General features: G+C 55.1%; 1 protein-coding gene across 4 annotated transcripts in view; it reads right to left on the bottom strand.

Moving 5' to 3' along the window:
* CACNA1A (calcium voltage-gated channel subunit alpha1 A) overlaps positions 1–16,830 on the bottom strand; it is a 265,173-nt gene that overhangs the window by 25,188 nt on the left and 223,155 nt on the right. For 2 of the 4 annotated variants that reach the window (XM_028088871.1, XM_088017020.1), the window contains exons 29-35: positions 15,958–16,122; positions 13,029–13,139; positions 8,765–8,848; positions 5,767–5,772; positions 1,291–1,407; positions 873–938; positions 584–699 (exon numbers count right to left, since the gene is read on the bottom strand). In XM_028088871.1, the coding sequence (XP_027944672.1) occupies positions 584–699; positions 873–938; positions 1,291–1,407; positions 5,767–5,772; positions 8,765–8,848; positions 13,029–13,139; positions 15,958–16,122 (665 nt within the window). The remainder of the gene's footprint in view (positions 1–583; positions 700–872; positions 939–1,290; positions 1,408–5,766; positions 5,773–8,764; positions 8,849–13,028; positions 13,140–15,957; positions 16,123–16,830) is intronic. The other 2 variants (XM_028088869.2, XM_028088870.1) reach the window with 1 other exon arrangement.

Below are 16,830 nucleotides of genomic sequence, written 5' to 3'. Positions count from 1 at the left end.
GCAGTGCCTGGCACACAGTAGGTGCTCAATAAACCTCTGATGAATGAATGAAGGAACTCTAATGTGCAGCCGGGTTTAAGAATCAAGCCTCAGGATCTATTAGCCTCAACTTCCTCACCTGTCAGATGGGGTTGCCAAGAATCCCCACCTCACAGGATGGTCAGGAGGATTCAGTGAAGTAATGCCTGAAAATGCCTTCCATGCTTGGATCCCAGGGCCTTTAGCTTCTGCCCAGCCAGGGTCCCTGGGCCCCCCCACAAACCCATCCCAAGCCTCACTGGAACAGAAGGAAGACAGCACGCCCCCTACAGGAAGAGGAGGGAGAGGACACTTCCCCTACAGGAAGAGGAGGGAAAGGACACGCCCCGTACAGGAAGAGGAGGGAAAGGACACGCCCCGTACAGGAAGAGGAGGGAAAGGACACGCCCCGTACAGGAAGAGGAGGGAAAGGACACGCCCCGTACAGGAAGAGGAGGGAAAGGACACGCCCCGTACAGGAAGAGGAGGGAAAGGACACGCCCCGTACAGGAAGAGGACGCGCACCCACCAGAAGAGGAGCATGAAAGCACGGGCTCCCGCTCACCTGAAGAGAAGCATGAGGGCCTGGAAGAAGGTGCGAAAGTTATTGTGCTCAGTGATTTGGAACTCATCCTCATCACTGTCCTCATCCTCCACGTCAATGCCAATGTTGCCAAACACCTGGGGAATCGGAGGGTGATGACCAGGGGCAGCCATGCCCCCAGTGGCTTCAGGGAAACTCCACTCAACCATCATGGCTCTCTCTCCAAACTGGGTTCCCCTGACCCACCCCTGCCTCAGGACAGTGGTCCTCCCAGGGAGGGCTCTAGGGACACTAGGGGACTGGCACTCACCTGCATCCCGATGATGGCGTAGATAAAGAAAAGCATAGCAATCAGCAGACAGACATATGGCAGGGCCTGGTGGGAAGGAAGGTAATGAAGGAGAGTGCCAGGGGTGCTTCTTCACCCCACCATTTCCTTCCCTTGTCCCAGCGCTCTGCCCCACGGGGCTGGGTGGCCCCATGCTGTGCCAGAGTGGTGCCAGGGCTTGGTGGGCCTCTTTGAGGCCATAGTGGCAAGAAGGTATCAGGGGGATTCCCTCTGGAGCTCTCAAGCCACACCAGGGGCAGGTGGTCTAGAGAAGAGCAGTGCTGATCACAGACTCTCAGCAAAGTGCACCACAGAGGCATTTCCACCTGATTTCTACTTTCAGCCAGAGCAGGGGTGGGGGTAAGATCTTCTCAGCCCTAGACTGGCATCAGGGGCTCACCTTGAAGGACTGCACAAAGGTCCAGAGAAGAATTCGGATGGTGTAACCCTGACGGAGGAGTTTGATGAGCCGGGCAGCTCGGAAGAGGCGGAGAAAGCTCAAGTTGATGAAGTTATTCTGGGGAGATGGAGAGAAAAGTGTGACCATCCACCCACCCCTGGGGGCTCAGAGCCGTCACCACTCACAGAGGCCCCTACATGAAGCCAACCAACAGGAAAAGCAAGCCAGACCCCAAATAAGGAGGGAAAGAAAGCACTATTAATGCAATGGTGTGGAGGAAAAACGTCGAAAAAGGAACAAAGTTGGGGGGGGAGAGGGTGGAAGGGAGGAAAAGGCAACTCAAAAGCATAAACCCTCCCTGCCAGCCCCACCCGCAATGGGGGAAAAGGAAAGAAAAAGGAAGGAAGATAAAGGAACCGGGTGGGGTAGGGGTGGGGAAGAAATAACAAAAGAACAAGGAAAAGAAAATATATCCGAATCATCCAATCAGGAAAAAAATCGAGATGGTTTTTGTTTCTCCCAACAACCAAATGCACTGAGACGATAGGACACAAGCGGGTCAAGTTGCCGAATCCATCACACGTGTACGATGCACAAACACCAGGGCGGGGTGGGGGTAGCCAGCGCGCTCAGGCCTGGTGGACATGTGCGTGTTCCCAGGGCATGTTACGCTCCGGGCCAGAAATGCATCTGTCGTGGGACTCAACGGGCACCCTGCCCTGCCCTGCCCTGCCGAGCTGCCCACCCACTCCTGCCCGCCCTGACCTCACCCCACGGCCAAGAGGAGCAGCGGCTTGAGCCAATCGGAGAAGCGGAAGAGCATCTTTTCTTACCCCCTTGGCGAGCGGGAATGGGGAGGACGGGAGGGAGCTGGGGCTGGTCGGCTGCAGGGCGAGTCCTCGCTGCCCGCTGAGTCGGAGAAGATGCATTTGGGGCCCTTTTCCCCCCTCTCAGGGATGGCTTCTCAGCTTCTGGGGCTGGGTGGAGTAGCACGGGACCAGGCCTGCGGGAAGCAGGAAGTACGCAGCGCCCGTGGGTGGGTGAGCTCGCAAGCAGCCCAGGCCCACCGAGGGGCCGGTGCTGGAGGTGGGGCCATCCCTGCCCCCAGGACCTCCCTGCGTGGACCTTGCCTCTGCTCAAAGACCCCCCTGACTAGTCACTGCCTCTACCTCCTCCCGCCCAAGCCGGGAGAACCCCCCAGGGAAGGGGGGCAGTCAGTTGGGAGGGAAGCCAAGAGAGCAGCAGGAGGTGGGCTTGCCTGCTGGGGCCTCAGGGTCACTACTGGGGGACAGGCTGCTCAAAGTCACAAATGGACCAAATCTGGCTGGCGAAGCTATCTTGTTGGGCCTGAGCAGTTTTGTTTTGTTTCGATTAAAAAGAGTTGCCAGTGTTTAAAAATCAGATTTCTCCCCCAAATCTGGCGATTTTGGCAACTCTGGACCTGCCTCCAGGTTGGCAAAGTTAGCTGGGGCTTAGATGTGGCTGCCCCTGTGAAGCAGCCCACGTGCCCTCCAGTTTGCCAAGGTCCCCCATGTCCTAGAAATGGCACCCGCTTTCCTGGCCTATGGCACCTGCTTCAATGCCGGAGGCATTGGAGTGTGAGACCCCTGCCTCAGGCAAACAAGGAAAGCTCCGCTGGTCTGTCCACCGGCAGGCTGGAGGTGGAGAAGCTTTAACCGGACTCTGCTCCAGGGGATCTAGAGGAGCCCTAGACACAGGCCATGTAGCCAGGTTTCCACTGGCCTAGCCCTCACCCCTCAAATGGCACAGGGGTGACCATACGGGTCGCCCTGACACTCACAGCTCCCCTTTTGCTCTCAAAAGTTCGGATGATGAATTCTCTATGGACATCCTACTTGGTGGCTCCTGGGGGCTTCCCAGCTACTGGGTCTGGCCTGGGAGCTGAGAGGCAGGGATGGGAGTTCAAGGAATTTCTGGAGTTGACAAGAGGCCTCTGGACTGGCTGGGAAAGTCTAGGATGCTTGTTGGGACCCATCAGTTGGCCCTTAGGCCTCTAGGATGGGGGAGGGAGCTGGGAGATCCTACCCTGACCATACCGGGCCCAACCGCTATGAGAATGTTCCAAGGGCCTTGAATTAGCTCTCACACCCAGCTCAGCTGAGAGTCACTCACCCCCTGTGCCCAGCTGACCTGACTCCCAGCCCTGCCTGGCCACCCAGCTCTACCTGGGGATGGGGCCGATGGCCCCAGGTGTCCCCAGCCCCTCCCGACCATCCCCAGAGTACAAGCCATCCCTTCACAGGGCGGGTCATAACATGTGGACTCTGCCCAGCATGCAAAGGCAGGCAGGCCTGGAGCAGCCTCCAGGGACTCAGGGTAGAGTGGGGGGAGCCTGCCACCATGCAGAGGAAGCAAGGGGGTCTTGCAGGGAGATGCGTGCAGAGAGCATGCTGCCCTTCTTGGAGTGGAGGGAGAGACACATGGGGGAGGTAGGGGGTGGAGATGAGAGAGGTCCAGGGGATGGGGCAGGGGAAGGTGCTTGTCTGCCCTCATCCACCCCTCCACCTCTTCTTGGTTCTGCATCAAGTCCTTCATGTGTTCGCAGAACTTCTGGTGACTTCCCTTTTCCTAGCTTCCATCTTTCTGTCCACAGCCCAAGAAGGAGTGGCTGTGCTCTCCTCCAAGCCTGCCCTGTGCTTCTGGGTTCAAGGCTGATGGAGTGGGATGCAGGCCCTGGAAGGCTTGTCACATTCAGAAAGACGTGAGAACCAGCCATCTGAAGGGTCCGGAGAAATCCTGCCACTTGCAGACCCCACCTCAGCTGACCTTGCCCCTGTGCTCCAGATCCCATGACCACCTGCCTACATGACTTCTTCCGGGGCGCCCTTAAAGGCACCTCAAACCCTCTTTGCCTACACCTGTGCTCTTCCCCCAACCTGGTCCTCTTCTGGCATTCCCTAACTTCCGCCTCCCAGTTCAAGCCAGACTCAGGTCCCTCCGGGTACCTTCCTCCCCCAGCCCGGACCCAACCCATCCCCAGGTCCCGGAGAAGCCCCTGCTCACTCAGGGGGCCAGTCCCCTCTCACGGGGACCCCAGTGCTCCCTTGCAGCCCAGCCCCCTGCCTGGCCACTCCCACACAGCCTCAGCCGTCTTGTCTAATCACACTTCCGATTCTGGCCCTGCTCCAGATTCTCTCAGGCTACCACGAGGGCTCATCCCCTCCTGCCCCCTTCACTTTCTCTGGGTCGGCCTTCCTTTGCTCTTTGCTCCAGCCACACTCCCTCACTTGTAGACCCAGACTCCCGCACGATTCCTCTTGCTACCGGGCCTTTGCACATGCTGTTCTGGGCCTCGAATGCTCTTCTCCCCCCTCTTTTGTTAACAATGCTTATCCTTTAGTTCATAACACAGCCGCAACTTCAGGTGGGTTCGAGAGCGGTTATTTGACCAATGCGTGGTGTCCCCCACTTTGGGTTTAGGCGAGGGGGTGGTAGTGATGATGTCCACTTCAGCCCACCACTCCGCTTGTGGCACCACATTTTGGAATCATGAAATGTCTGGTGGATGAGTGCACGTGGTATTGCTAGCGCGGGAGGGATCCTGGGGCAAAGGTGCCATTCAGGGGGTCCTTCAAAGGGATGCAGAGGTGGTAGGGATGAGGCGGAGGCAGATGGAATGTACCAGAGTGAGAAGTGTGCAAGGAGCCAAGTAAGGGAGGTGGGAGTGATGGAGATGGTGTGTGCAGCGTGGATGGACGGAACAGAGAGGGACAGGTATGCATGGGTGTTTGGTGGGGAGAGGAGAGAGAGGAAGAATACCTGAACAAGAGAGTAAGGGGGGAGAGTGTGGATGTGGGAAGGGGGGGCACACGGGTCCAGTGACTGTGTGTACGTGGGGCATGCAAGCATGTGAAGACCGGGGCTCCAGGGGAGGGCGCGTCTGGCCTGCTCCGAGTTTCCCTCCTCTGAGAGTCTTTGCCTGCCTGCTGCCCAGCCCTCGGACCTCCTCCTCGGACTTGGCCAGTCAAACCCACGGGCCTGGAGTGGGGTGAGCTATCCTGGCGCCTAGGCTCCATGAAGCTGAACAGGGGACAGGAGCGAAGAGCGGGTGGCCGAGGGCTCTGAGTGTAGGGATGCGGGTAAGTGATGGGGTGGGAGACCCAGCCAGCTGACTAGTCTTGTGGGAGGTGCTACCAGGGCAAACCCAGTCTTCTCTTTGCAAAAGATGCAAACCAACCCACGCAGAAAACCCCAATTCAGAACCCAATAAAAACAACGAGGAGTGGGGTGAGAGAGAGAGAAAGAGAGGAGGGGGGAGGGAGAGAAGGAGGGGCTGCAGGAATGAGGAGGGAGTGGGAGTGGGCCGGGGAGACAAACAGACAGGGGAGGGGGGCTGGGGAGGAGCATCAGGCAACCCAAGTCCAAAGCCCAGGACAGGACGTGCAGTGCTGACGCGAGAAGATGCGTTCACAGTTAATGTAAGGCATTTAGACTTCAGAAAGAAGTAAGACCAACCGGATTCTAGATGCAGATGTTGAAGATGGAGGGGGAGCGGGCGGGCGGGGGCAGTTGGGGAGGCGTGTTCAGCGTTTTTTAGGTTGATTTGTAACCAGTGCCAAAAAACCAATGGGTTTCGGTTCCCGGGCGGGGAGTGGGGGTGGTGGGTTGGGAGATAGTCATTGGTGTATGAACACACAGACCACGTCATGGATGAACAAATGAATTTCATAGTGCATTTTGATTGGATGAGTTTTTCAGACGGCGTTGTGCCAATATACAGTTTAAAGAGCAGGCATGAAAAGAGACAAGACAAGAAACACAGTCATTATCCATTGAACGCAGGGCAAACCCACGTCACCCGGCCACTTGGGGGCGGCACCTGAGGCCCAGGGGGCCCCCCGAGCCCTCTCCCCCCCAAACCCTGGGGACTTGCCCTCGCAAGGGTCTGGCTCTCCCTGCCTCAGCCTGGCTGAGCTCTGGCCTGACCTAGTGGGCTTACCTGGGAGGCAGAAAGGGGTGGCTGTGGGCTCCTTGCCCGGCAGGTTGGGAAAGTAACATCCTAAAAGGGTCCACACACCCACCCTCTATCTTTCCCTCCAGATGATTCTAATTCAGGGCCCCGGGGGGATGGGGCGGGGGAGGTGGTTGGTGAACAAACAGCAGACCCAAGTACCTTCATGGTAAATAATAGCAATAATAGTAACTGCCATTCGGGAACGATCTATTTCCTGGCAGGTTCTGTGCCAAACCCTTCACATGGATTGCTCACACTTGTTAAAAGTTGCGGACTCCCTCCCTAGAACGTCAGCCCCTTGGGGGCAGGCATTCTTGTCTGTTTTCGCTTTGTTCACAGTCTCTGGGCACTTAACAGCAATGCCTGGCATGCAGCAGGTGCTCAGTGAATGCCTACTGAATGCATGAGTGAATGTGGAGCTTGCAGGGATCCAGTGAGGTTAACTGCAACAGTTATCCCCATTTTACATGAGAGGAGGTGATCCAAGTCACCCAAAGTCAAACAGCTTGTAGGGAGGGGTGTTTGATCACTGTAATAGTCCTGACGTCCTTGAACTGGGCCCTGTACCTCAACCTCTTGCCCCTCCCCATCCTGCCAGCCTGGAGAATGGGCCCTTGGGGTCCAGTCCTATAGATCTCTTATTGGCGACTGGAGGTTTCAACCAACTTCCTCCACTTGCCCGACTGGGGTGCTGGGCCACCCTTCCGACCTCTTGACCCAGAGGACCACTGGTTCAAAACTGTAGTGTGCTCAGCGGGATGATGAGTTATTTTGACTGCCAGTTGGAGCTCCGCATCCCTTAGAAACTTAGGACAGAGATGAACCGAGGCTCTGGCACAGGGGCCAGGTGGCGAAGCCCAACAGGGACAGCCCCTTTGGCCTCTCTAGAGGAAGGTGTTAGGCATGGGATGAAGGGAAGGGAGAATTTCTGGCTCAGTGGAGCTGAAGGCAGAGGTATGGCCAGGATACCACTTGGGAAGGAGGTGCTGGGGGGACACAACGAGAATGGCCTCCTCTTCTGTGGAGGCCCCACTCAGCCCCACCAGCCTTCCAAGATGGAAGAATGGATCGGTTGGTCCCTTTCTGCTGGGGGCTCTAACGGGGCCACCAGTGAGTTCTCAGGAGTCACCAGGTCTTGGTGCATGACCTTAGGCAGGTCCCTCACTTGTCCGAGTACCAAGCATTAGCTTCCTCATCTGTGAAATGGGGCCACGCCCCAACCAGGTCCATTCTTCCCTTTTCTCTGCCTATTTTGTGCATTCCCCCCCCCCGCCCCCACCCCGGGCTCCCTGGCCTTCTGGCTCCCTTCTGGCTAGGCTTGGCCAATGGAATGCCCTGGCAGGAGATGGAGGGTGGAGGAGAGATGGGCTTGAGTATTTCTCCCAGTGTTCTGGGCCTGCTTTGGCCTTCCTCTTGGGCAGGGGCTCTGTCCCTCCAGGTCCACAGCTCCTTCCAGGTGGCCTCTCCCCATTCCAGCTCGGATTTCCTCCCTGCTTCAGCACCTGGGCAGGTAACAGCTCCCCATGGTGGTGGGGTGCTGGGCACTTTGCCATCCTAATCTGCCCCCCTCCCCTCCTTTCCGTGGGTGGTCTCTGCTTTCCAGTCCCTTCAGTTGAACCCTCCAAGAGAATTCTTTTCTGTCCTGACCCCCTGACCTGTACCACGAGCTAATTCATGTGAACCGCTTGGCACAGCGTGCGTCATGCAACTGAGTGTGCCTTTCTTGCCAGGCATTATTTTTATTGCTATTATGATGAGGTTGACGCCCCCTCCTGCCCTTGGCTCCAACAGTCTTTGCCCTTTTGCTCTCCCTGTGAGGATCTCCTGCCCTCCCCCCGGTCTCCTGAGGGCTCCCAAGCCTGGGCTCACTTGCAAATGGCCAAGGAGGGGGTCTGAGATAGGAGCTCTGGGGCCCTGAGTCTTTCAGATGAAGGGGAAGGACGGTGTGGCCTGCGGGGCCACCACAGAGGGGTCCAGAGACCCCCCCCAAGTCACAAGCCTCCCAAGTCTGGGGATGGAAGAGGGTGGACATCCTGGGGACCTTCCTAAGGCCCTGACAGTGGTGTCCCCTGTTGGCTCAAGGGCCACGGCTCCCTCCTGAACCTCCCCCCATGAACCAGAAGGTGGTTAGTTCAAGCAGAATGAACTTGAAGCTGGTTCTGGGTCCCCAACACTGTGTGGTGTTTGGGGGCAGGGCTCACCCTTGGGTCCTTTAATTGTCTCAATCCATATTGTATATTCATAAGTCAAAAGCCAAGAGGCAGGGGAGTTCACACTGCAGAGCTGGCCACATAGCCGTGGCTTTGGGCTCCCCCGTCTCCCTGAGTTGCCCTCCTGAGGGGCTGCCCTTGCCCCTGGGGTCCCCGCTTCTCCCTCTTTGGTCACGGTCAAGTGCTGGCCCGAGTCAGCTGTGGCTTTTGGGACTGCTGTTTCTGAAAGACTCCCCCCATTCTCCACCCAGCCGGGAGTTACCCACAGAGAAGCTGGCGGGAGACTTACCCCAAACTCAGTCACGAGGATGTCAGTGATGCTGCCCAGAACAGTCACAAAGTCGAAGATGTTCCAGGCATCGCGGAAATAATTCTAGAACGGGGAGCCACAAGACAGGGATGCCAACGCAGGGCTCCACGCCCAGCTGCCACGGCTGGCCCCAGGGTACATTAGGGGCACAGCTGCTGATCAACCCGAGTGCCCCCAACACCTCTGGTCATTCAAATAGCACAATGCTGCTGTCTGGGCTGCTCAGTATCATCTGTTCTGAGCTCCCCCGCCCTGGGACCCCATGGCTCTCCCAGTCCCAGAGGGGGCCTCCACAGCCCGATTCAGCTCCGCTGGAGAGATGGGGCTACCGTGTGGGCTTGCCTGTCTCTCTGACACATCTGCGGGCTCCCTGACACCCCAGGTGCTTTATAAATGATGTCACTGGGATCCTCATGTAGACCCTTGGGGCAAAGGATTATCAACCATATTTTACGAGGCGACTGAAGCTCAGCCAGTGATGCTACTCGCCCATCTGAGGTGAGCAGCATGGATGTGAAGAGTCAGGATTTGAACCCAGGCCTGGGTGAGTCCAGAGTTTATGTTCAAGACCCCACCCGTTATAGCACGCTCGCTAAGAGTGGATTGTGGGTTCACATCCCCACTTTGCTACCATCCTGCTGTGTGGCCGTGGGCCAGTGACTTAACCTCTCTGTTCTTCCACCTCCTAATCTGAAGAAAGGGGATAGTAACAGGGGCACAAAGGCCTTCCGGGCACATGCCAGGCTTCACTTCCTGGGCCCCCTTGTGGTTCGATGGGGCTGTGTGTCTAGTTACAGCCAATAGGTTTTGAGCAGAGACAGTATGAGCCACCTCCTGGCCAGTGCGGGACTCACCAGGACTCTTTTAACCCTGGGCTTGGTGACCATCAATGTTCCAGGTGGCGGCTGCTCTGTGGGCCTGGGTCCCTGTGTAACTACCAGGCAAAGAGGCCCCCTCGCCCTGCTGAACGTCAACCAAACCTTTGTTGACCGAAGTGACTGAGACGTGGGGGTTGTTAATGCACCTAAACTTGATCTATCCTGACTGCCCTCGAGGCTCAGTGTGACCCAACACCCCACGCAGGCCTTCCCAGCATCCCCACAAAGCAGAGGCCAGGTTGGGGCTCGGGCCCCATTCTGAGGGGTCCGTTCCTCCCCTGAGCGTCTGACCCTGTGGCAGCCGCTCTGCCTCACAGAGAAGAACCCAGGCTTTGGAGCTGTGCTTTCCAGGATCAAATTCTTTCAGCACGTGTGAGTTAAATGTCCTCGGGAGTTGGACTGGTTGGGCCTTAGAGCCCTCTTCTGGAAGACAGGGGTATAACAGCAATCGGATCATGAATGTGAATGTAGGTGGGAAGTTCTGTTATACAGTAGGTGCTCAATGAATGGATGCTATTGTATACTCAGCTAAAAGGAATTCGGGTTCCATTGGCACTTTTGGTATTTTAGCAGATGCTGCTGGGGCCCTGCACATATCCCTTCATATTTCGATGACACACTTTCAGTTACTCTGCCCAGGGGCATCCTCTGGTTGCAAAGTTGCTGGGGAATTAAGAGCTCCCCTGGGAGTGGCCCTTGACTCTGACTGATGGGCACTGGAGGATAAATACCCCAGCTCTCTCCTCTCAAGTGGAAGGACTCTGAAGTATGTGCTCTCTGCTGCCTCCTGTTGATCCTCAATGGAACTGTGTCCCATAACACACCCTGTATTGGCTGTCTTCTGGCTCCTGCCTCACTCCCTCTCCCCCACATTGAGCTTCCTGGGTTTTCGGATAAATTCTTTGCACTCAGTCCTTATCTCAGGCTGTGTTCCGGAGAGTCCCAATGAAGGCGACTTTCTAGATGTCTGGCCATATGCCTCAAGCCCCTGGACTAGAAAGCTCCCCCCATCGCCTAAACTGCACATGGTGAACTTGGGGCTTCATCTAAGCTGGAGGGGGAGGCTCCAGATAGGCCCCTGTGAGATGATTAGGGGTTGGGGAGAGAGAGAGCCCCAGCCCTCGGGTAGAACCACTTCATTACCAGAAGATTGACCAGGGATTCAAAAATCACACAGCACAGCTGTGTTGGGCAGGTCCCGTGCCTGAGCCTACACCACGCTCCCCACAGCCCCCGGGAGGCTGGGTGTATGGTACTCCCAGTTTGTAGATGTGGAAACAGGAGAAAAAGGCCAAGTGCCTTGCTTGAGGCCAGGCAGCTAGAAAGGGGCCGCGGCAGGATTTGCACCCTGATATGGGCACGCCAGAGCCTGATCACCGTCCCCTATACAAGTTCTGCGGTCCATCCTGGTGGCATCCCCAGGACCGAAACGCTGAGTTGCTCTGGATGCAGGGTGCTTCCCCCGCCTGCCTGATGTTCAGCACAGGACCTGACAGCCCAGGCTGTCCCTTGGACTCTCTTCGGGTATTTATTAAAAATACAGAATCGGGGGGCGCCTGAGTGGCTCAGATGGTTAAGCGTCTGCCTTTGGCTCAGGTCGTGATCCCAGAGTCCTGGGATCAAGTCCCACATCAGGCTCCCGGCTCAGCGGGGAGCCTGCTTCTCCCTCTCCCCCCGCACATGCTCTCTCTCTGTATCTCTGTGTCTCCAATGAATAAATCAAATAAAAAAATACAGATTCGGGGGGCCCCCACCTGACCAATGAATCTGAACTTCTGGGGTTGGCTCTGGGGCATCATTCAATTTTAAGAAATCTCTCCAAGTGCTCCTGCTGGGTAACAGGGTTGGGAGCCCCTGCCCAGGAGGGGAAAAGTGGGGTGATGAGCCTTCCCTGACCTTCCTGGCATCTATGGGGCACTCCATGCCAGGCTTCACCCTCACTTTAAGCAGACCCACTGGATCTGTGCTGGAGTTTGCACAAGCTCTTCTGAGGAACAGGAAGCGGACGGGCCCTCGCAATGGAGAGAGGTGAGGTGACACAGTCGCGATGTGATTTGAAGCAAGGGCTCTCTGGTGCCAACCCTGACACCCTTTGCCACCTCGGGAAGCCAAGGTGAGAAGCCAGCCTCCATCCCACTGAGAGCCTGGCTGAGGGCACAGACTGTAGACTACTCTCCTCAGAGAGGTGGACTCAGTGGGTGGTCGGAAGGGAAGCCATCTTGTATCAAGTGTGAGCTTGGCCACTCACTGGGGGATCTTCTTGAAGTCACCCCAACACACAACCCCACCAGTTCAGGCCTTCTTCACTTTTTTTTTGGCGGGGGGGGGGACTGTGAACATCCTTGGCCACCTGGGAAGGCCTTCTTAGAGGAAGCTTTGTAAATGCATGGAATAAAATACCCAGGACTGCAAGGGCCCCTGTTATCTTAAAATACGCTTATCACAATCTTTTTTTCAATGATCTAATGATTAATGCACTTCATTAACAAACTACAGAATTTCTAGCTGTAGGTTTGAGAGTCACCAGCATTTGAAGCAAGGAGGAACACAAACGAAATCTGGAGGTGCCTGTGATCTCTATCATGCACCACAAAAATATCTGATTTTTATCTGTGATCCAGACTGTACCAGTAAAGCTGCAGGGGGGCTGTTCGCCTTCAAGATGGAAGGAAATGTGAAAGTCCGGTTAGCGGCTTGTGAAAAATACAGATGTGGGTTGTTTTTTTTTTCACATCTGATTTCACAGACACTCCCCCGCCCCCACCCCGGCTGCATCCACAGATCCCTTTAGGAATCAGTGTGCAAAATGTGCCTCTGGTCAAGATCACTTGCATCAGTGGGGGATGAAGGCAAACTAGTGGGGCCCGGACTGCATTTAAAAAGAAAAGCAAGGCCATCAGGAGAACACACAACTTCAGAGCACAGGGCACACAACAAGGGCAGACACAGATTTGGGAACGGTTCATCTCGGTTGTGTTTGCATGTCGGCATGCTGCCTCCGTTGTAAAATGTATGTCTTACTGTGGATTGTGGTTAGAATGGCTGGAAGGCCATGGACTTGGCCTGTCTGGATCTTGGTTTCCTTAAAGTAGATGGTAATTATTCCCACCCTTTGGATCACTTTGAGGAATGACTGCACCAGAAGCACGTGGGACACAGTAACTCTCAACAAGCGTTGGGTCTCGCTGTTACTTGGCAAGTGCATGAACGCCTACATAGGGTCTGTGGGCACTGGAGGGATGCTCAAACCACCACTGGGGCTGGGGGTCTTGGGGCCAGGTGGGGAGGCCAGTGCCCGCCCACCACCCAGTGCCCCTCCGGGCTTTCCCCCCAATCCACAGCTCTAGCCCCAAGGCCATACTTACCAGAATCCCAAAAGCCATGACTTTCAACACACATTCCAGAGAGAAGAGGGACGTGAAGACGATGTTGAATACTCTCAGAGCGTTTTCATAAGCCACTGAGGCCCCATAGAACTGGAGTAGGGAGGAGGAAGGACGGTGGGGTCAGCGGGCAGGGTGGGGGCTGGGGCTGCAGCTTTGCGACTCTCCTGTCCTGGGGCAGGCGGGACTTGGACTCGGGGCTTCCCAACATCCTGTGGAGGCGACCCAGGCCCCAGGCAAGCCCTTTGTGGCCTGGGCTAATCTTCTCACATCAAAACAAGCACTTAATCTTGAGTCCTGCCTTAGCATCCCAGATCCCAGGACTGCCTGCCTGATGGCGTTCCCGATGGGATGCAGGAGGATGTCTGCAGAATCTGCTCTGCAGGATTTTCTGTTTTTTTCCCCACCAGATCTCTCTCTCTCTCTCTCTTTTAAAGATTTTATTTATTTGACAGAGAGAGACACAGCGAGAGAGGGAACACAAGCAGGGGGAGTGGGAGAGGGAGAAGCAGGCTTCCCGCGGAGCGGGGAGCCTGACACGAGGCTTGATCCCAGGACCCCGGGATCACGACCTGAGCCGAAGGCAGACGCTTAACGACTGAGCCACCCAGGCGCCCCTCTCTCTCTCTTTAAATCCTTGCCTCTGCACTCCCATAAGACCACTCCCCAGACCAAGACTTAGAACATCTCCAGCACCCCCAAATTTTCCTTGCACCCCTTTCCAGTCAGCAACCCTTCTATTCTGACTCCTTATGAACTCTTCTTGCCCAAACTATTTAATCAGATTGAAGTTTATAATGTTTAGCCCTCAGTACCAGGTTACAGGAGGCATGGCAGGTGGAGGAAGAGGTTACAGTACCCCATGAGAAAACCAATGCACCCAGAGGTGGGACCATTTTCATTCAACTCATCTGGTTTCCTCAAAAAGTCAACAGCATGGGAAAAAATGGTACGGGGAAGACAGAAATTTCAAAGACAAAAACCAGAGACCACGTGTAGCCGTTTTGATCTTGGCTCAGAAAATAACTCATGGGGCATCTGGGTGGCTCAGTCGGTTAAGCGTCCGACTTTTAATTTCAGCTCAGGTCATGATCTCAGGGTCGTGAGATCAAGCCCCATGTGTAGCTCTGCACTCAGCGGGGAGTCTGCTTGAGATTCTCTCTCTCCTTTTCCCTCTGCCCTTCCCCACTTCTAAAAAACAAAAAAACAAAAAAACAAAAACCCAACTCATGCTGTAAAAGAAATTTTGGGGACAATTCAATATGTATCTTAGAGAATTATCACTCATCTTGTCAGCATAAGAATATGTATTAAGGGGCGTCTGGGTGGCTCTGTCGGTTAAGCGTCTGCCTTTGGCTCAGGTCATGATCCCAGGAGGCCTGTGTAGGGCTCCCTGCTCAGCAGGGAGTCTGCTTCTCCCACTCCCCCTGCCCTGCTCCTGCTTTCTCTAATAAATAAAATCTTAAAAAAAATAATATGTAGGAAAATTTCTTATTTCTTAGAAATACGTACCGAAGAATTTAAGGGCAAAATATTGTGGTGTCTATCATTTAAAATAATTAAAAAAATAGATGAAATGTCCAGAATAGGTAAATCCATAGAAAGAGAATGCAGATTGATGGTTGCTGGTGGCTCCGGGAGGGGAACGGGGTGGGGGTGACTGCTCATGGGGACGGGGTCCCCTTTTGGGGTGATGAAAATGTTCTGGAAGTCGGGAGAGGTGGTGATTGCATGTGGTAAATGTACTAAATCACCACTGAACTGCACACTTTGAAACGGTTAATTTTATGTTATGTGAATTTCACCTCAAGAAAAAAGAGAAACAAGGTAGATGAAGTGAACATAGTGTTCACAATGGGCACCTCTGGGTGTTGGAGACCGGGTGGGTGGGGTCCAGGGACCTGCAGCCCTGGCATCTGGGGGATGCTGCTTGGAACGTCAGGGTCCCACCCCGGATCTGCCCAACCGGAATGTTCATGTTAACGAGATCCCCAGATGATCCGTGAACACTGCAATCTGAGAAGCGCTGTGCTACACTATTCCTTTCTGTTTGAAACTGCTCATGATTCTAACAATGAAAAGATAAAAGAACTTGCTTATGGAGAAGTGTTTCAAGCAAAAATAGGCATGGCTTTTTCGCCAATCCAAAAATGGGCAGCTTAAATATCGAGTGTTTTTGAAGTGTTGAGAAACATGCTCATATCTTTGCCTGAACGTCCGCATTCAATCCTTGTCCCCACCCAGGGATGGTAGGAACGTGCTATTATGATCATCCCCATTTCATTGACAGGGAAACTGAGGCCTGAGAGTTGCTGGCCCCTGGTGCAAAGTTAAATGCTAAGATAAATAGCAGAGCTGGGCTTACATCCCGCCCTTTGGTCTCCAAACCACAGGGTGAAAGATTCTGACTTTTCACCCTGAAGGGGCTCCGTGGCCCCAAGAGTTGCAAGGTCCCTGCCTGCCCCTCCTTCCTCAGTTCATCCACTGAACATTTATCGAGGGCCTCCTGTGCCCTCAGAGCCAGGGGTTCGCTGAACCCCAGGAACTCAGGGGTGACCAGGACTTGTCTGGGCCCTGGGAGCTCACAAGCTGGTGGGGGAGAGCACTGGGCAACCTGACGCTGATATTATGGCATGTGGGATTGCAGATGGGGTGCTTGCAAAGATAGGGGCCTCGTGCAGTCATGGGGGGGTCAGGAAAGATTTCTTGGAGATGCAGCTGGAAGGAGCTGGCCAGGCCGAGGGGCGGGAACCGTGTGTCAGGCAGAGGGAACAGCCAGAGCAGAGGCTTGGGGGTGGTGATGGAGTGTCATCTGCCTGGGGAAACTTGGGGCGCATGGCGTCATTTGGCCAGAGGAAGGTGGATGTGAGGGGCGGGCACGCATGGGGGTTAAGCAGTGCTGGGGGCTCACCTTCATCATGAGCACGATGGTGTTGAGAGCGATCATGGCCATGATGGTGTACTCGAACGGCGGAGACACCACGAACTGCCACATGCGGTACTGGAAGCTCTGCTTGTTCTGGGGCATGTGTCGGGTCAGTGGTTTGGCACTGATGGCGAAGTCGATGCAGGCTCTCTGCGGGAGAGAGGCCGGCGGCATGAGGGCTGGGGCAGGAGAGAGGCGGCTGCACCCTGAGCACCCCCCATCTCACTGGCTATGGCTCTCTGGCACATCTGCACGAGCCCGTCCCCAGTCGGGATTCCTCACTCCCAGAAGCCCTTCACCACGACCACTTTCTTCTGCCAACAGCTACACCTCCTTGAGAAGTCATCGTCTGCCTGATCTTGCGCTGACACGTCCCTCATGACCTCCCTGAATCCCCTCAGCAAACACGGGAAGTGGGTACTATCAATAACCCTACTTTGCAGGGGAGGAAAACAGAAGCTCAGAGAGGGTCAGCCACTCGCCTGACGTGGCACAGCTGCCAAGTGGGCCAAACCTGAACTTGAACCAAAGTCTGACTGAAGTCTAACCGTTCTTTCAAGCATACTTTGCTTCTTTTCCTCCTTCTCTTTGAGGGAGGGAGGAATAATGGCTACTTAGACTTAGGGGCCAACGGAGCAGAGGAAGGACGCATTCCAGGTCTTCTGCCTAGTTTGGATGAAATTAGAAGGGCAAAGCACCATGTCTGTACTCTCTGGAGGACTGGATTTTCATTCATAAATATTCACCACCCCACCCTTGGGGAGATCATACTTCCTCACCCCACTGACATCAGACATTGATGTGTGACTTGCTCTGGCTAATGAGATGTGGACAGAAGGGACATGTGTCACTTCTGGG

This window comes from Eumetopias jubatus, unplaced genomic scaffold, assembly GCF_037043125.1.
Source record: "Eumetopias jubatus isolate StellerSeaLion01/CBP00866 unplaced genomic scaffold, mEumJub1_p1.0 scaffold_1, whole genome shotgun sequence".
NCBI classification, from domain to species: Eukaryota; Metazoa; Chordata; class Mammalia; order Carnivora; family Otariidae; genus Eumetopias; species Eumetopias jubatus.
The sequence above is the reverse complement of the archived record's forward strand: the minus strand, read 5'-3'. Positions and strand labels throughout refer to the sequence as shown.